We start from the raw sequence: 20128 nt of genomic DNA, 5'->3' as shown, positions 1-20128 counted from the left end.
GTTCCTGGTGAATTGTTCCTCTCTGGCTTCCTCACAGATTTTTGCCATCATATTTTTGCCAATATATTTGGTGGTTCAATGTCTTGATATAAGTCCTGCCATGTCATGATGTAATGTCACCACAAACTCAATCCTGCTTTTCACTGCTTAGAGCTTCCTAAGAAAAAAGGATATATTCGGACTTCCAAAATTTGCTTTCAAGCCTGATAATCCACTCTTCTCCCTCGTGGCTACACAAATTGCACAGAGATGTTTTTGTGTTATTTGGATTTTCAGAAGGTTCTGTTTGGGCATGCAAAATATTTTCATGGGGATGTTTTCATGCAGGAGCAGCCACACAAAAATAGTTGTGGGTGAATGAAATTTCGAACCTGCCACAGATACAGCCCTCAGGAAAGCTGCCTACAGTGTGTCTAAAGAAATTAGGATGAGACTGGATCCCTGGGAAGATGTTTGGAAATTGTCTCTGTGCAGAAAAGCTACAACTGATGAAAACTGGATCATGCTGGATCCTCCAGAAAGATTAAAAAAAGGACAGGAGGGAGCCAGGGAACCGAGAGCTGATCTGCTCTTCTCTAAGCCTAAATTCGGAATGGGGTTCAAAAATGCACAAAGCACCAGCTGGGCTTTTCCAGAATAGAGGTGGTGGGATATTTTCTTGCAAAACAAAATCAACAAACTCTTTTTTCTTTAAGAGATGCTGCTGCATTGTGTTGGTTCCTTCTCTCTTTTGTGGACAGCACTCCAGAGGACCCAAGCACACCCCTCCTGTCCAGGTGTTTGGGAACTATGCAAAGTCAATCTCTTTTACTTTAATTGCCTCTTACATATTGTTTCCGTAGAGGGATCCATGGATTATGAGTATATTGCACAAATAATTATTTATATGCACCATTTACTTTGCTCTGAGGCTTGAAATACTAAACACGTGTGTACTTAGTAGCCCTTTTCACATTGTACCTTCAGAATAATCATCACTGGATCAGCTTCTAGACTTTTTTTAGTTAGAGTGAATAAAATAACAACATTTATTTTCATGATGTGAGCTAAAAATATTTTAAAAGTCAAGAAGTGCAAAATCAGAATTTCAGGAGTAGTAAACTAGAGCAATAATTTCAGGAGTAGTAAATTAGAGCAATATTAACACCAGCCGATGTAAGAGACATAACAAAGGAGTTAACACACAGAAATCATTCTCTCTACCTTACAAAGATGTTTTATCTGTATTTGTACATGCATATTCCATACCTGTACTGTTGGATCTAAAAACATACTGTGATTATATTAAAGGTAAGCAAAGTATGATTATTCCTCCGAAACAAAGCTCCTGCTTCAGAACCAAATATGCTTTTTCTTCCATGCGAAACATAAGAATTGGAAAACCTAATCTTGATCTACAGGAACCCTACATGAGTCAAAGTCTACAATTCAGATATTATTTAAATTTTAATTGCATTATTTTTATCATTGTTGATTGTAACATCCTTTATAGCAACACCTGAAAAGAAAGTGCTTTCTAAAGGAGAAATAAAACCTCTATACCCCTAAAAAATGTGGGGGGTTGTAGACCCAATCAAGGAATATGTATTAAGTGTTTCTATTGCAAGTATGTCACAGGCTTCATTTTGGAAAAGCAAAAACAACTGAAAAACTTGCACATATTCAAACCAGGGATATCAGAGCTTTCTGTAAATTTAGAACCTTATCTTGATTCAACAGTTGGAGGCAAAAATGCTGATAAAAGATTATTCCCAGCAGAGATAAGATCTTTACCTTTTAAATGCTAAGCGGATTGGCCTAACATGGAATGGTGGACAAAATTTAGCTGGAAAACATATTTTTCCTAAAAATATTCAATGGAAACAATATGTCCAGTGGTGCTATGAAGTTATTTCCCATGGGAAAGGGGAAAGGAAAAAGGGGAAAGGGGAAAGGGGGAAGGGGGAAAGGGGGAAGGGAAAGGAAGGGAAGGGAAGGGAAGGGAAGGGAAGGGAAGGGAAGGGAAGGGAAGGGAAGGGAAGGGAAGGGAAGGGAAGGGAAGGGAAGGGAAGGGAAGGGAAGGGAAGGGAAGGGAAGGGAAGGGAAGGGAAGGGAAGGGAAGGGAAGGGAAGGGACAGAGTTGAACGACTAAATAGGATTTAAAGCAAACAGGCAATTTTTTCCTCCAGATCATTGTTTCCATAGTAATAACTGTGTCTTTTTAGGTATCCAGTGGTACTTGGGGGAAAAAAATCCACTTGTTTTATGGGGAGAGACAAAAAGGAGCACAGATTCCCCTGACTTAAACCAGCTGGATGGTTTATAACACTTGATACAGTCTGACTTCCCCTTTTCTGGGTATGAAAGCAATTTATGTTCGTGTGAGAGTGCAACTCCTCAAGGTCACTCACATTTCTGCATCTTTGAAACGCTCCCCTGGGTTAGTTTACATCACTCTGCATGAGAAATAGGCTAATGCACTGTTAAGCTGAGCTGCTTTGGTATAAGCAAGCTGGAAGTATGTGACAGATCCCTTAAAAGTACTCAAACTGCTGTGCATTCCAAGCTAAAATATCCCTGGATGGCCCCAAGTTGAATCCCTGGTGCCTCCAAGCTCCTACATTTCACAGGTTCAGCTCGCTCAAACTCAAGAGCTGAAGCAAAATTTGCTTCAGGTTTATGTTTTGGGCTTCATCTGTCCTGTTGTCCCCTGCTTTTGAAAGTAATTGTAACTAAGCTGCAAAAGCCAACTCTTGCTCCAGAAAGTGTCCATGAGAGGTTTATAATTGTACAGCTAAGCCATGATGCCATTGGAATATGCTGGAATAATCAGCAAAGGAAGAAATAATCTTGAATATGGACAAGATCTAAGGAACTTCCTGGGAAACGCAGAAGACCAAATGTGCATATTCATATACAAATTCACATTTGTAACATCTGAAGGACTTGCTGGGTGTCAGCAAGGCCATGGTAACTGCCCAGGTCGAGGGCCTTCCCCACAGCAAATGGGAGGAAATTCAACCTCTTTAATTGTCAGGTACTCTCCACATTCCCTGTGCTCGGCAGACACCGGGACACCCAGCACAGCCCAGCAGCTGCCAAGCCACTGGATTGCACATCCCTCATTCAGAAGAGAGGCTGATTTATTCTGCTCCTGGGCCTTGACAGGTGAAATAAGCAGATAACAGGCAGTTGAAGCAGAAAAAGTCATCCTAGCCAAGCAAAATAGTGCTTGTGCCAGCCTCCTCCTTCTGGCCACGTTGTTCTCTCCTTTCTCAGTTTTTGAATACCTCTTTAAGCATTTTTGGGAGGTCTTCCACGCTGGAAGGTTTAAGAGCCCAAAGGGAGAGAGTTAGCACCTCTGTGCAATGCATTATTTTCATTATATATGTGAATAAAACTGAGGAGTCCTCATTCACAGCTGTCTCTCCACTGGTGGGTTCCTGAAATACTACTGGGAACAGCCATGGATGCTACAGGGAATCAGCAAAACTCCTGAGGGCACCCAGGGATTACTGTGCTCTCCTGTAATGGTCTTCCTCACTGTTTAGGTGCATTCCCATTTTCCTTAAAAGCCAGGCACTTCATTTAGCTCTTATTTAAATCTCAGACCTGGGCATTTAGCAAGTGGTAATTGGATTTTCCACAACAATATGCAACCACTTATGGAAGGTCTGTTCTCCCTTATTTCAGCTCTGCAAGTGACCACTTAAAAATCTGATAGCAGGAGATTTGCCTTGCTTGAGTGTGGGTTTATGGCTGTAAGTGCATGGCAAGGAGCCAGCTCGTACCAGTTATAAATGCAACATCTAGGTTGCATTGCAAAGTAAGACAAAAATCCAGCAGAGTGCTGCTTTCTTGCACAGCACTTACAGTAATAGGCATTTATTTTAAAAGCCAGTTTTGAGATGAGATGGCAGAAGTGAGATCCTGCTGCACTGTTGTGTAGGTACATGTGGGCAATTACCCAAATCAACGGCTAGTAATTCAAGGCCAGGAAAAATAATCATCTAACAGATGCTCTTTCTACTGCTCTGATGATTTGCAGCAAAATGGACTTATGCAACAGCTCTATTTTCTGCCTCTGTCTGATTTTGTGATCACAAGTTTATACCATCTCACTTTCAGAAGTGACATTTGATCCTGCGAATCCTTTGCCCTTTGCAAGGAAAGAAATGGAAGCAAGAGAACAGGATTGTTTCTCAGGTACTTATCTATCAATATGGCAAGTCTATTAGTAGAGAAAATGTTCTTGTTAGGCCACTGATGACGTGATTTTGGAGTTTATTTTAACTGATATGAGAAAAGTTCAGGATGAGGGAACAGAACTGAGAACTTGCAGTGCTGACTGAAAGCCAGGCCATTGACATCAGCTGCTGCTTTACCATTCACTCCCAAAGGATAAAAACATTTGCTGGAGGACTTTTTCTTAAAGTTTAAGCCAAATGTTAAGGCAACAACAACAAAACCCCCAAACCCAACCCAAATCTAAGCAACATATGTTTAATTTCCTAAATAGCCATCCCCTTTGCTAAACATCCTTCAGCACATCCCTGATTACATGAAAGACAACTGTGCACCACACTACTTCTATAAATTCAATCTTCTGATGAAGAAATGGCTGTGGGAACAGAACATTTAAGATGCAATTTTTTTTTGGTTGATGTAACTTTAGGAATTAAATTTCACAGAATCACCCACAGAACCCAAACCATTTGATGACTTTGTGTTTCTATGATGTGAGTAGCCACGTGTTCATGCACATGGACACAGAAATACTGGTAATTGAGGCCTTTAAGTTCCATAGATCAAACAGAGCAAGAGATCTTTTACAGCCTAATAGCATTTTTTGCAAAATGAAGTATAGGAAATTTCACCTGAAGTTTCATTTGTAAAAGCAGAGAGTTTAAATGTCATTGCCACTGGGCTGCTCCCACCATTGCCTGAGAACACATCACCTTGCACAAGGGAATTTTAAAGGAAAAAACTCTTTCACAAGTCAAGAAAGGTGGTTAGAGCTATAACATGTACTCCCTCCCTGAAGGATCATTTCCCCTCTCTGAATTTGGTGCTGTGCTCACCTACATCCATACAATTACACCACATTGCTTTCCCAGGGGCATTTGGAAATTGTCCAAAGGAATTTTTCTGGGTGGAACCTCACACCAAATAACTGATGATAGAGAATCTAAAATTATTGTCACAAAGACACATAACTGCCTGCACAACACAGTTCCTGTGTGATCAAATATTCCAACTCAGAATTGGAAAAGAAAACAAAAATTGGATGTAAGACTAATTATTCAGTGGCCTGATGGAGACAGTTTAAAAAAAAATGGATGGGGTTAGATTAATCATAAGTAATTAGGCCAACAGTAAGAGCTCATTCTTTCATTATCTCCTGGTTTGACAGACCAAATCGATTCATTCCTCAGCCCTGCAGGATTCTAATAAGATTTATCTAAAAATGGAGCCATGCTTCTTTAGTTATCTATACTGTGAAGACACTCAGAAATCAATTGCTGTGGCCATAAGTGGACATTTCCTTTTTTTTTTTTTTTTTTTCTCAAGAAAGAGAAAAGCAACATATTCAGATTCGTTCAGCATCCCATTCCAGACAAATATTTGAATGTACAGTGTGGATGGGAGCTCACACGCTGATGCAGCGGGCGAATCCTAATGCTTAGGGAGGGTTATGGGGTGAAGGAAACCTGTTTCCCACAAAGCAAACAGATTGCTGAAAGAAAATCTGCATTTGCAAGTCCTTTCTTCTGATTGTACCTGACATGCACAGCAGGAAGAGGTGTAGGAAGCAGTGCCTTAAATTGCCCTGCGTGCAGGCAGCTCTTCTTCCTACCTTGCATTTTCTGCTCCTTTTGTGAGCCCCCCCGGATAGAAATTTAATTTTTGCTTATGTTGATTACCACGGACTCTATCCACTGTGCTCACACTGAGCACCACTGTAGGATTTTCAGAGGGATGTGAACAAAACCACCAGGCAATTTTTGAAAAACTATTTTGAAGATGAAAAGAAGGTACTATGAAAATAATAAAAAGCCAACTCTTTATGGTTGAAGGCAAAATTGCTTTCCTTAAAAAAAGCTCCAAATTGCAGTGATGGAAGCAGTTGTAAAAGATCATCTTTGGCTAATAGTGACATGTGATATTTTATTTTTAAAGAAATAAACTCTTATCCAAGGCATAAAATATTTGCATAGAAACTACCAGTTTTTTACAGTTTTCTTTTGCTGCAGAGAATTATACAGAAAAATGTAACTGATTTGGCACCTGTGTCACTTGATACTCAAATGTAGTTTATATCCTACATATTTCTTCGCATATTGTGAAATAATTTTTGTTATTTTTGTTATTACAATACAGTTTTGGTTTTCTTACTTAAAAGTAAAGATAGTGATAAATGATATTAATAAATTAACAAGCAAAATGAAAACTTATAAAGAATCATGATGCAGTTCCTATTACAGCATTCAATAATTTAGAAAAAGAGTGAGTAACCTTTTGAAATGCAGGCTTTTTACTGAAAAAGAGTGATTAAGTCATTCAAAGTGCAGAAGAAGCTGATATATAAGAAATATAATTTAAGACTCTGCCCTCTATTTTGGCTGTTCAGAGAGAATTCTGCAAGTCCTAAACTCATATAAAATAATAATGGGGAGTTCTGAGGCTTTGTCCTGCTGGAACAGGGTTACTTTCTAAATGAGATGTACATTAAAGCTGTCAAGACTGACATAGACAAAAAAAGATGAGGGGAAAGAGAAAGGGAAAGGGAAAGGGAAAGGGAAAGGGAAAGGGAAAGGGAAAGGGAAAAGCACAGTACTGCAAGAGCTGCCTTTTCTGAAGTGGAAATAGGCACGTGTACTGCATACACACACTAAATTAATTTACATCCCACTATTGCTTTACAATTCTCTCTTGATATAAGTTTATTTAATCTTTGTTAGCAAGACATAGACCCAACTTTTGATGACACTGCAGATATAAAAATAAGCTGCAATAGATCCTGCATTCACTTCCTCCCCCAGAAGCCAATATTAAACCCATCAAACACACGGCAAACAACTCCCACCTCACAAATGAAACTAATGTATTCACAGCAGCATTTGTATTTTAAAATGTTACTCAGAAAAATTAGTAACTTTAATAGCATGAAAATCCATGTAAATGTAGAGATCTAAGCATTAAATGCCCCTAAAGGTAAATATTCCAGAAAAATCAAGTCTGTGTATCTATATCCATGCTGCATTTGAAAATAGTTTGATTCAGATAAACCAGTAAACATCACTACTGGATTTGGGCATGGTTAGTGGTCAGTCATTACTCCTGTACCACAAGGACTGATGGAAAAAAAGAGTAACTTATGAGGACACTATTTGTATTCAGACACATCTTGTGCGGCTGACTTGGACATTTTGAACCACTTTGTAATTTCAAGAAAACATCAGAAATGAATATATTCAAAGAATTTTTATTCTATAAGAGCGATGTGTTCTGACAAGAACTTCTGGGATAAATGTCCAAGTGTAATTCCTGTGTTTTCCTCAGCCCAGCAGGGCCAGGGAGCTCCTGGAGCGGGGCCGGCGGAGGCTGCGCAGCTGAGGAAGGGCCTGGAGCAGCTCCGTGCCCAGCACAGGCTGAGGGAGCCGGGGCTGCTCAGCCTCGAGAGGAGCCCCAGCTGAGAGGGGCCCTCAGCCCTGGGTGTCCCTGGCTGCAGGGAGGGCTCAGGGCAGGGCCCGGGCTCTGCTCCGGGGCCCAGCAGCGGCCCCAGAGCCACGGGCAGGGCCTGAGCCCGGCAATTGCCCTGCACAGGAGGCAGAACTGCTGCCCTGGGCAGTGAGGATGCTGTGAAGAGGGACAAGACTCAAGGAAAATGCCTGAAGCTGAGCCAGGGGAGGTTTAGACTGGAGATCAGGGAAAGGTTCTTCCCCCAGCGGGTGCTGGGGCACTGGAACAGGCTCCTCAGGGCAGTGGTCATGGCCCCAAGCCTGCCAAGAAGCTCAAGAAGCATTTGGACAACGCTCTCAGGCACATGGTGTGACTCTTGGGGTGTCCTGTGCAGGGCCAGGGGTTGGACTGGATGATCCTTGTGGGTCCCTTCCAGCTCAGGATATTCTGTGATTCTATGATTCTAAACCACCAGTAAGAATAATTTCCGGAGTATTTCCTCCCAGCTAAAACATTTCGGGATTACTGTTTATTCCATTTGAGCACAGTAGGGTTTGATGAATCATGCCAAATACAAGATACTGAAATTTGTACTTTCTCAATGATGGTTATTAGGAATGGATTATCTGTCTAGCTGGTATCAATCCCTGCCACATCACCATCTCAGCAGAAGGAATAGATCAGATGTTATTTTCTAGTCTTGTTTCAGCAGTGTTCAGAGACAGAGGAGCCGCAGCTGCAGAGATCTGAAATGATCTCTGTGGCACAGTTTTCCAACCACAGTTGGCCAAACCTGGACACAGAGTTCATTGCCATCTGAGAGCCACATAACACCTCTGAATAAAGTGATAATTTGACAGGACACAAGAAATATTAATACTGAGGAAGGAGAACATATTGAAATACCTGTGGTATATATATTTCTAATCTGTTCAGTAAAGAGAGAAAATAAAACAGCAGCTAGAGTACATATATTTGTGAATCCCATCCTTTATGAGGCTTTCTAAAAAACATGATGGTGTGAAGGCATTTGAAAGACTAAATTGTCACAACTTTCTTAAACTGATTATTTTTCAGGAAAGCCTCAATAGTGTGTATCCACTATGAAAATTTCCACAGAAAGGAAACTTCTGAAAATAAACCTCACCCATGCTTCCTTTTCAATGTTGCTATTTGGGCATCAAAAAACTGAGAGAGACAGGCTTTAAAAAAATAAAAAAAGCAATAAATATGATACTGTTGATACAGCAAAGTCTGTATGCACTTCTGGGAGAAAAATCTGCTTCCCCGTTCTGCTGGAAACATTGCTGTGCACCCAGCCTTGAAGAAGAGAAAAAGGGCTGCTATATTCTTGTTCGAAAAATATTTAAAAAAAAAAAAAGAAAAAGAAAGAGAGAGTGGGTCTTACCTCTCCTCCTTAAATGAGAGCATTGCAAAGATTTGCATACAAACCCACCTGAGTATTTGTGCTGCAGCACATCTGGCAATTATCTTACAAGAGAATTGCCACAGGCTTGGCGCTGCCGAGAGGAGCAGGGAGCATTTGAAGGCATGGAAGAAAAGGGATATTCCAGCCTTCTACCAGCTACCTTGAACATACTTCATGTTTAATTTCCCTCTGTTGCCAGAGGCGCTGTGTTGTTATGACAGCTGATCTGCCATGGAATAGCTGTAAAGGAAAATCAACAAAGGATCGCTCCAGCGCTTCTCGGCGCAATTTATCGGTGCTCGTGTCTGGCGGCTGCTGCCGCCTGTCGGGGTAATGACACATGATGGGTGATTAAAGTGCAAGTCCCTAAATCAAAGCTGCGCCAGCAGTTTGAAGAGGCAGAAAACAGCATTTAGACCCTTGTTCCTTTCTCATTGTGGGAGGACCTCATTAGGAAAAGAATGGGCTGCTTTGCTAACTAGAGGGAGCGCTTGCATCCACAGGGATCCCTTGTGTTTCCAAGATTCACTCACGGCATCTTTTAGACTGTACATTTCATGAAAATAAACAATCAGAGTCATAGAATCATGGGACAGTTTGGGTTGGAATGGACCTTAAAGATCATCTAGTTCTAAACCCCCTGCCAGGGGCAAGGACACAAAATTAAAACATAGAGGGCATTACAGTTCCTCACCACTGTCTTGGAGTTGGACAGTTTATTCAAAACCTCATATTTAACACAGTTTTTGCCTTTTTTTTTTTTTTTGCCAAGAAATAGGGGGTAAAAGAGAGAGAGAGCTGCCTGTCATGAGGGCAAGGGCAAAGGTGGGCAAGGGCAGCTCACCAGCTCAGCAGAAAGGACTGTTTGGGACATGGAAGTAGTTTCAATTCAAGGAAATCACTTTTTTTTTTCTTTGTCTGTGCCACACTCTTTCATTCTCAGGACACATGCAAGCCATCCAGGTAGAGATTTTTACCAGTTTTGGCCAAATCTGTCCATTTCACAAAAGTGAAATACCTGAGAAAACTGCAACATAAGGATGAAGAATCAAATAAATGAAAAAGCCTTAAAAAAAAAAAAAAAAGATGGTAGAAATGTCAGAAAAAGAAAACAGTAAATCAGGGCAAAAGAGAAGGGAACTTTTGTCTTGTTTTGTTTTTCCATGGAAAGTAGTATATACAGACCATAAGACTGTGAGAAAAATGGAGCAAAGAAAGATTAAGAAATATCAAAATAACTGGGCTCAGGTGAATTTGCCATAGCATTATTGCTGTCCTTCTTATACATGTTTTTTGGAGGTATTAGAGACAGTGATTTTAAGCTTCCTTTACCACATATCATGGATAATCTATCTTTGCAAATGTAGAACAGGCAATGCCACCCTTACTGACACCTTGTGGGATACATGCATTTTAATGAGAAGTTGGCTTTTCATACACAAGGAAAAGTAGCAGTCGGGCAGATCTCAACGTTCCTGTGCTCTCAGCAAGGAATTCTTTTCCTAAAGACTAAAATGAGCATTTAGAGGCACCCTGGTGAGCAGAGCACAGGGAGTTTTCCATCACAGCTTGCTGGCTTTGCTGCTGGTGTCGCAGCAGAGCAAACTCATTTGCCTGGTCACATGGAAATTGTCCCTTTATCCTGCCTGGATAAAGCTTCACAGGCAGAGCTTTCCATCCATCTCAATAAACAAATGCTGCAGTGCTTCAGCCATATGGTGGAACTACTGCTAGCTTGCAGTGGAGAAAATAGCTCCACGCCATTCAGGCTCCATCCACAAGCATCTTCTGGGTTTATTTGTGTTTGTAACTACTGTTATATTTTATTTCTTCTGCGGTAGCAGTTAGTTATGTGATTGAGGTCTCTTTGCTCCATGAGTTGTCTGAAGATGGTGAGAAACAAATCTGGCCTGGAAGAAGTCATGGTCAACATGGACAAGCAGCACTGTAAGAGAGGCAGGGGCAGCAGAAACATGACATGGTGCAGGAACAGGGCATCAGTTTTACCAGGCTCCCTTTCCCAACCAGCTCCTTCTCCTGTTATTCCACCAACTCTTGTCGTAGGCAACAATTTATTTTTTTTTTCTTTAAAAAAATGTCTGAGTGGTGAAACTTGGCATTAAAAGAATTAGCTGGGATTAGCATGTTCCTGCTGGAAGGAGCTGTGGATCTGACTGACAGCTTTAGGTTTATGCATTAAACACATATAATGCCAATAGCTCAGAAGCATATTTGAGGGGAAAGTGAATGAAGCAATTCTGTTTTCTTGGCAGACAGGATTTGTTGGAAATGTTTTGATGATCAGATTAAAACTTGTCAGGCTCCACACTGTCATGAAAAGAAGTGATAGATTTAAGAAGGGGCAGGGCTAATGTGGCTGCCTCCAACAGATTATTTACACATGAAGATGCATGCCTTAATGCAAGCTTGCTTTTCAGGAGGTAATTTTTTCAGGATACCATTCTATCATGTTATATATAGCCCCTAAAGTGGAATTAGGAAGTGTGACATTTATTTAGATGAAGGCAGGCAGGCAGTCTGTTTTAAGTATTCGTCTCCTCCCCTGTGACTTCCAGGCAACCTCTAAATAATTTTAGTTCTTCCCTTCATGTTAAAGGCTCATTATCCTTTATAGAAATTCTTCAGAAGTCTTCTCATCCCAAGCACCAGGAGTCATTTCTCAAGACAGCACCAGATTCCTTGTTCCAGATCTCTCATAACTTTCTAATATTGTGTGTCTTAGTGAACATGGAATTTGGGAACTACTTATCCTTGAATCACAAGAAGAGAAAAATTCACTGATCATGATTTTTATGTCCATTCCTTGAAAAGAAAGGGAGAAGGATAATAGCTGCTAAATGAAAATTTTCTGCCCCGTGGTTCCTGATTCAGCATTGATGCTGGCAGCTTGCTCTTTTCACATTTTCTGATGGTATTCCTGATTCCTCTTTCTTTTCCTCTTCTTCTTTTCTGTTTTCTTTTCCTTTTTTCTTTTCTTTTCCTTTTTCTTTTCATTCCCTTCTCATGCAATTTCCCTTCAACCAGGAAGCTGGATCAGCTCCTCTGACATGAAGATGTCACTCAACAAACACTGAGGCACTAAATAAATGTATATTTGGAATTATTACAACTTCCCCCTTAGCACTAAGAGTTTGTTAAGCAAGCCAAGCTGGTTTATAGCTTGACATGGGTTTTCACTAAGAAAAAATCCATCAGTTTTAGAGGAAGTCATGGAAATACATTAAATCAATTTTCATCCAGTCCACTCATGAACTACCAAAACAAAGATTTTCCTACTCCTTTCTGACAGCAAAGGTCAACATCTTTTTTGTTTAGATACAAGTGACAATGACAATTCAGGAGGAGTAAAGCATCAGCTCATTTACGAGGTTTTTTAATAAGATCTATGAAAGGTAAAACTTTATCCAGCAGTGTTACTAGCAGAGCAGGTAAAAACTTCTATCAAACACGGAGAAGAATCTCCTGTGCACAAGAGGGTTTATTTTTAAATTGTGATGCTATCAGTGGTTAGCACCTGCATGCATGAGGTATCTGTGGCACAAGGAACAAGAAGTGAAGGAATTAGGTGTAAAGGGACTGCTGCCATGTTTTCCTTTCTGAGGACCAGTCTAGTTTCATGATCAGTGACCAAATCCATCTAAGCCACTCTGCTTTCTTCTGTCAGGTGATTTGAGCTACTGCTCATGGATAAACTGAAGGAAGGTGGGAAGGCAATTTGCCACAAGAAAATGCATCAATGCTAATCCTTGTTTATGTTTTGGAGGCTGTTTCTTACCAACTCTGTCAGCCAGAAACAACTGCATGGGCCAGGTCTCACCTGCTGCCTCTGCCTAGGGAAGGCATTTAGGGCGACCTCATGGAGAAGGACCAACTAATGGAGAACACTGTGAGTTTCATGAAGGAAGGCCAAGGTTTTTACCTAGAGGAGGACTTAAGTTGAGAACCAGGGTGCAGGAATGGGCTTGTGAGGAGAATAAAGTATCCAGAATAACCACACAGAAAAAGGAAACAGTGAATGACAAGAGAGGCTAAAGGCAAATCCAGGCCCTCACTTTGGAGTCAGTCCACCTGACCAGGTGCAAATATTATGAGCCACAACCACACCACAAGAACAGGGGATCCAGCCATACCTGAAGACCATTTCCCCAGAGCATCTTGTCCTTAATGAGTGTTTGATGGAAGCTAAAGCTCTGCCTCTTCCATGCTCACACCAACACCCTCCCAGTGCTCTCTCCAGCAGCCATGCTGGAGCTGGACTGGTGTCAGTGTGGGTGTTGAGGGGCACAGGCTTCTATCTCAGAGCCAGAGGGGTTTTCATTAGATTCAAGCAGCAACTGGCTCCCCAGGGAAGCTCCTGCTCTTATTTGATAAGGGATGCTCTTTTATCACACATGAAACTGCATGCAGTGATCAGACAGGCAGAGTGCACGGCTGCCAAGCAGAGGGAAGCTGGCTCTTGGTAGAGTATTACAGCAGTGCCTTACTCCTGCAATTGAAGATTGGCCCAAAAATGGCCAGTTCTGCAAACCACAGAAGCTGGAACTTCTACCAACCTGCAGAAAAAGTGTTCAATTAATAAATTTGCTGGAGAGGTCATCATGCTGTTTTTTAGGAGATGAAGTCACTATGGTAAATTAGAGTGGAGAGGACATCTAAGGTATTTGGGCTTGCAGATTTTTGACACTCTTAAAAGAACTTAGTTATTAATTCTCAGCAACAAACAACACCCCGAAACCTAAACATTAATGGTCTAAAGGGCACTCTCCAACAGAAAAGAAATTGGATTTTTCTTCCTTTCTGGAAAAAAAAAATTCTCTTTACTTTCAAGGGCAAAACTTTTTCAAGCTAATTGGCATCCCAGAACATCAAAGCGTTCTGTAAATCTTCAAAAATCCTACAAATGCAAAAATACATAGTGTGGTGACCTCTTTCAATACTGGTCTGACAGGTCATCCAGGAACAATTGGCATGCTGATGTGTCAATAGTCTCTTTTTTTCTCTAGTGAGAAATTATATTATCTCTACACCTTTTTATCCCATACTATTTCCTCTATTTTCTAAACTGTGTTGATGTTTCAAGGAATTACAGCTGACATGCACTTGAAAACTGGATTGCTTTAGTCTCGTGTGCCTGGAAAGTACAGACAGGTTGAGCTTTTGCAATTAGATGGATTTTCTGAAAATTATCTGGCTAAGTGAAAATAACTACTGTGGCTGTATCTATAAAATCTTAGAGCATGTTGTAATATCTTGTGGTATCTACCTGTAGTAATTGTACCTAGAGTTTCCATCCATGATATATTGAGAATTGATTAAGTGTCTTTTGAATCCCTATTTCCTTCAGCTTCTGACATTTATGACAATTGCTGTGGGTATTTCTCCTTTGTTATTATTTTTTACTCCTGACCAACAAATTTTCTTACTTTTCCTCCATGACTCAGGGATAGCTTCCAGACTTGGTACAACTTTTCTTTTTTCCCTCTGCCAAACAAGGGTTTTCACTACCCATCCTAACTTCCAGATGCTACCACACGCAGCTGAAAGCCAAAATTAAATCAAAGCCAACAAATCCAACCTCTCCCCTCCCAACCCACTTCCCTTCCCTCCGAACTAACGATGCAGTAAAGACTTTTTTCACTCATTCTGGATCACAGAGAAGCGTTTCAGTTCTTACTTTTAACAGTGAGGTACATGGACTTGCTGACGTCTGCTCCCACATCATTGCTGACCTTGCAGAGGTAGTATCCACTGTCTTCTTCCAGCACATGTTTAATCAGCAAGGAGCCGTTTGTGAGCAGCTGGATCCGACCGTTCAACGCGATCGGCTGGAACTGGGGAACCCCGGCACCTGAAGCAAGAAACCATGGAAAAATGTCAGCAACCATCTCATGTTTTTATTTTTAATAAGGCACAAACGATAGATTCCTGTTCTTAGAGGCTCAATGCAGCTGAAGTGGCTTCTGACGTGATCACAACAAACAGAATTTATCCAAACTGAATTCACTACACCAAAAGGAAGAAGACTTTTGGAAGGCACCAGCAGCAATAATTTGCCCATATTAAAGGAGCACAAAGCCAAAGAACCAGGAAGAGGGAGAGAGGAAATGAAGATTTCCAGCCCGTTCATGGGTGAAAAGGCACATTTGTTGTACATTTAGGGGCTGATGAATTATTGACAATTACAGCTGAACAGTCATAGCAGTATGCATCCCTAATGCATACAGCAAATGAATTTCTTATGACTGAGAGGGATGTCTGTTGTAGTAAACATGGCACACTCAGGGGACCTCTAGGACCTTGTTTATGAAACCCTGGATAACATGGAAAACCACATCAGTGACTGTTTCTCTTGTTTCCTGCTACAGCTGATGGACTGGTGACACACAAAATCTCTGTTCTGCCATGTTTGCAGCCAGTATTTACTGAGACTGTTGAAAACACCTACAAAAAACCCACCAAAAAAAAAAATCAAAATAAAGAGAACAACAAAAAGCTCAGATGACTGATCAGACATTTTTGGCAGCACTGTAAAAATGGAAGGCCCATAAAAACAGGAAGCCAAAGATTTTTGTATCAAGTTTGGTTTTAATAAAGAACCTACTTTTCATTGGAAATAAGATACTGGGTGATTTAGGGAACAGGAAACAGGATCCTGCTGTACTGTCACCACAAGTTTGGGTTCCTCCAGCGTTAGGACTCTCTAAATGTATATTAAGACACGTTTCTTGTAACAAAGGGGTTAAAAACCTACTTCAGCAGCAGGACATGGGATTTTTCAGAGAAGTCAAAAGGTTCTTTTCTTCAATGGAATTCTCTTACACCACTTTCTGTACACAAAGTTAATATCTGTCAGCATTAATTACTATAAACTGTTGGCTGAGTCAACCCAGGAGGAAATATGATGAATAAATATTATGGGGAATTATTTAGTACAACACAGCAAGCTAGAACAACCTATGAATACAACATCTAGAATATTAAAAAAGATCAGACATGCATATCAAAAATATTTCTAGTCCTACAAGAGTTTGCTTTGGGAATTTACACCTACACTGAAGGCCTGGTGAGCAATACTACGAACTTAAAAATGTTAAAACTATAATTTTTTTAGAAAAATTCAGTTGCCATTGATGATTTTTCACCTATTTTAGTCATATGCATGTCCCACTTTTCCTTGTGTCAATTTTTTTTCTTTACCAAGCCATTTTTCCTGTCATTTAGTTGGAATGCTCATTTATGCTTTACTAACTGTAGATGCCTGCCATTGATTGCCCACTCACTTCCTGTGTTTGTTCACATGAAAAATTGTGGGAAGAATTTAGTGTTCACAGAAAGGAAAGGGCTGATACTCCTGAGGACAGCTACTGGAAAAAAACTGGAAAAAATTTTGTGTAGCAGTTTGTAAAGGTTTCTGAATCTTCACACATGCTTTTAATGCTGTTACAGCCCAAGTCCTTCCTGAGCAGGAGAGAATCTTATCCCACACATCTGTGTGGATGAGTCTGAAACCGGACTTTTCCAACTATTCTGTCATTCCAAGGTGGGTTATTTATCTCCTCACAGTTAATTACAACTCATCTAGCTTGGCTTGGCACCCTCCTTCAGCACACAAACACTGCAAACCAGAATTACTTCTTTGTTTCCTACACTCAGAATGAAAATCCCATATACCACTGAGATAAATGGAATTTGAAACTCTGCACCCTTCTTGCAACAAACCATAATTTAGCAATAAGAGCACAAATAGTCTTTAACGTGAACTTTTCTCTCACCTGTTTTTTTCTTCAATATAATTTGAACTTAGATCCTAAGGAAACCAAAAATGACATGAAGCATTACACAAAGATTTCTTCTCAACAGCACCTCATTTTGATTTTAAAAGGGTAAATTCGTTTAGACTGGGTACAGAGTTTGGAGAATGTGGTTTTTTTGCTAAAACTTATCAGAAGACAACTGGCCAGGAGGTGCAATCTACCAGGTAGCACATTTTAATTAAAAAGCAGTCGATTTCCTATGGTTACTGAGGGTCAAGTGGGCCACTTTTAATGCTCTGTTACTCGAGAAGAAAATGTTAAAGCATTATGTAAAGTGCATACTGAATTGCTGCTGATGGTAATGCTACCTGACCTTCTTTCTTTGCTGAAAAGACGTGATTGGCCATGTTATCACGAATTTTGAAGGAGGGAAAAAAAAAAAATCAGCCAAATGCTGCCAGTGAGCCTTGTGCTGAGGTTGTTTCAATTAAAGCTGTGTCTCTTTTCTCCCAGCCATTCCGTTCATCCCTCACCTGCTGAGGCCACAGCTGAAACAGGCTCACAGGCACAGCCAGGACATCTCCAGGGCAGAGCAAAACTCCATCCAGCTCAGCCTTGTGTGGAACAGTGGCCAGCTCTTTGCTTGGGGAGATGATTTATGAGCTATAAAATGTGACTGGTACGCACCCTGCCACTACCTGGCAATTTGAAGATTAAAACAGCAATTTACAAGTGAGTGGGATGTTATTAAGCCAGAATTAGCCTGTCCCCAGTGGTCACCACTCAATCCTACCTTTTGAGTACTTCCAGACAATGGTTGGAACAGGATAACCCTCGGCAGAGCAGTTGAGGATGACGGCTTTTCCGTAGATCCCGTCCTGGTCGCTGGGCTGGACCACAAACCTGGGGGGCACTGTGGGAAGGGAGCAGAGGGAGCCATGAGAATTCGGGCAATTTACTGGGTATCTCAAAATGGCACAGCAGTCACACACACAGTTGTAACATTTCATGCAAAAAGCAAAAATTAAAACCAGTTTTTTGCTGATCCAGTAACACACTAAGCTCGGTCGTAGCAGACAATTCACTTTCTGTGCACAATCTCGATGTGTTTCTTGCCAGGCATGACAAAAACACTGGCCTTTATAGGATACCAAAATAAGTTTATAAGATGTCTCCATGGGAGAGGTTAAAAATGGAGTAATAGATAAATCATGTTATTGTGGACTGAAAAGAAATGCTTTCTACCAAAGGTGGATTTGTCAGAGGTCTAAGAACAACATTTTTCTGTGTTTGCTTTTTATACCATTGAACTAGCAAGCTTTAGAAAAAAAAAATTAAATTATTTAGTACAAATAACCTTAGCAAATAATGCTTTTAATACCATCAAATCACTTAATATTAAAATGAAGCTGTCTGAACCATAACTTCTGATGGGACTTTGCTTTCCAAACAGCCAGAGAGAGGTTCAACCCAATTTGCTTGAATTAAGTTGACAAGGAGAAGCCTTGTTTCAGTGCATCAATGTACACATATTATTAAACTTATCCCAAAGCAGCATAAAACCACTGCAGTCAGCCTTCCACACATACTTATTTATACATAAATAAAATAAGAGCTGCTTGTCTCAAGGAAAAGCTGTACATATTCCAAATACAGGTACCCAGTGAAGAAAACCCCTTGTGACAATGTTAAGTCCAGCAATTTGCCATGAAAGCCTAATTCTAAATGTTGAAGTCTCACTAAAACCTACACATTTGACAAAAACATGAAAAAGAGGCTGAAAGCTGTGAAGATTGTGGAAAATCCCACAAAAAAATTGAATATTAGAAGTGTTAAATGGTTGTATTAAGGTCAGTTAAGATCATAGAATTTTGTTGACCTCCTGTTCTTTGGTTCAGAACATGAAGGTGTAAATATCGAAGAAAAAAACAGAAGTAAACTAATTGTGTCTTTATCCTACATGTTTTTCATTTTGTCATTTCTCACAGGGCCACAGAGAGTGACTGAACATGTGACAGATTTTTTTCATCTCCAATAAATTTGGTTTTTTTAACTTAATTTCAGCGACACACTGAGATCTAAGGCAGCACAGGAGGAATCCTAATAGTTCCTTGCTCTCCTCATCCCACTGCAAAATTTGAAGCCTCATGGATTCTCCAGGCAGTGCTGACTTTGTCTGAAAATTGAGGAAGACAGAACAAAAGACCCAACCATCCACCCTTGCTCTGATCCACCCCATGAGCTGCCTCTCCAGAAGTGCCAGAAACGAAGGAAGGAAGTCTGGCAGAAGGTTGTAGCACAAGAAAATGCAAGGGAGCACAGAGGGGGACCTCAGTACTGTAAATATTTTCCCTGGGGCCTGAAATAGTTATTAATGTCCATGAATATGGGACTAATTATCCATTGAGAAAATCTGTGCAGCAGAAACACAGCAGAAGCACCAATGTTCTAATATATGACCCTCAAGTTTTTTTCCCTTATAAACACTATTGTAATTCATGCAAACAGCTCTTGTGGTGCCAGAGCATCCTAAGTTTTCCTAAAGGACAAACTGGAGCTGCCAGTGTTGGAGTTGAAGGTCTGTGGACATTCTCTCTGCAGGTTCAGAGACCCTTCCTCACAACAGCTTGAGCCTTCCTCCCTGGGCCTCCACAATCCAGACTCCACTCTGATTTTCTCTTTCCACATTCATAGCTGTTTTTTGAAAAAAGACAACAATGCTCTGGAGGGCAAATAATCCCCTTAACTGGACTTTTTCCTCACTGAATCCTATAGCCAAAATGCAAAGCTGTTTATTGCCTAACTACTGAAAAGCTGTTTGGAACATGGCTACAAGAAACAGAAGGAACCAACAGTGTCAGAGGCAAGAGATACCTCTGTGCTAGAAAATATATTTACTGCTGGCAAACGCTTTGGCTTTCCAAATGGCCACCACGCTGACAAACATTTATTGTAGGTTACATTAATTCGCTATAGGTAAACATCAAACATGAAATCCCAGCAGCAACAGCTCTGGGCAATCACCCACCCTGTTCTAATTATCTACTCATAGAAGACATTTGCTTCAGTAGCTCCTTTCTCACTGTTCTGTGCTCATTGTATCCCCAAACACACAATGAGGTGTTTTCCAAGGCAGGTGAAAAGCACAGTTAGTTGCACAAATAGATTTGATTTCCTACGACTTGGCACGGTGGCATCAGCTTGTTTCACCTCGGTAGCTGTGAGTAAATTTGTGTTTGCAGCTTCTGAAAAATCAATTACA

At 40.6% G+C, this 20128-nt stretch overlaps 1 protein-coding gene across 1 annotated transcript in view; it reads right to left on the bottom strand.

The window, feature by feature from the left end:
* Positions 1 to 20128, bottom strand: part of DSCAM (DS cell adhesion molecule) — a gene marked incomplete at both ends in the record, with an annotated part of 439009 nt that overhangs the window by 131331 nt on the left and 287550 nt on the right. The window contains 2 exons of the mRNA XM_082279051.1: positions 14787 to 14960; positions 17660 to 17779. Coding sequence (XP_082135177.1) covers positions 14787 to 14960; positions 17660 to 17779 — 294 coding nt within the window. The remainder of the gene's footprint in view (positions 1 to 14786; positions 14961 to 17659; positions 17780 to 20128) is intronic.

Source organism: Coloeus monedula, assembly GCF_965178545.1.
Source record: "Coloeus monedula genome assembly, chromosome: 3".
In the NCBI taxonomy this organism is placed as follows: domain Eukaryota; kingdom Metazoa; phylum Chordata; class Aves; order Passeriformes; family Corvidae; genus Coloeus; species Coloeus monedula.
Note: the sequence above shows the minus strand (reverse complement) of the source record. Positions and strands in the feature narration are given on the sequence as shown.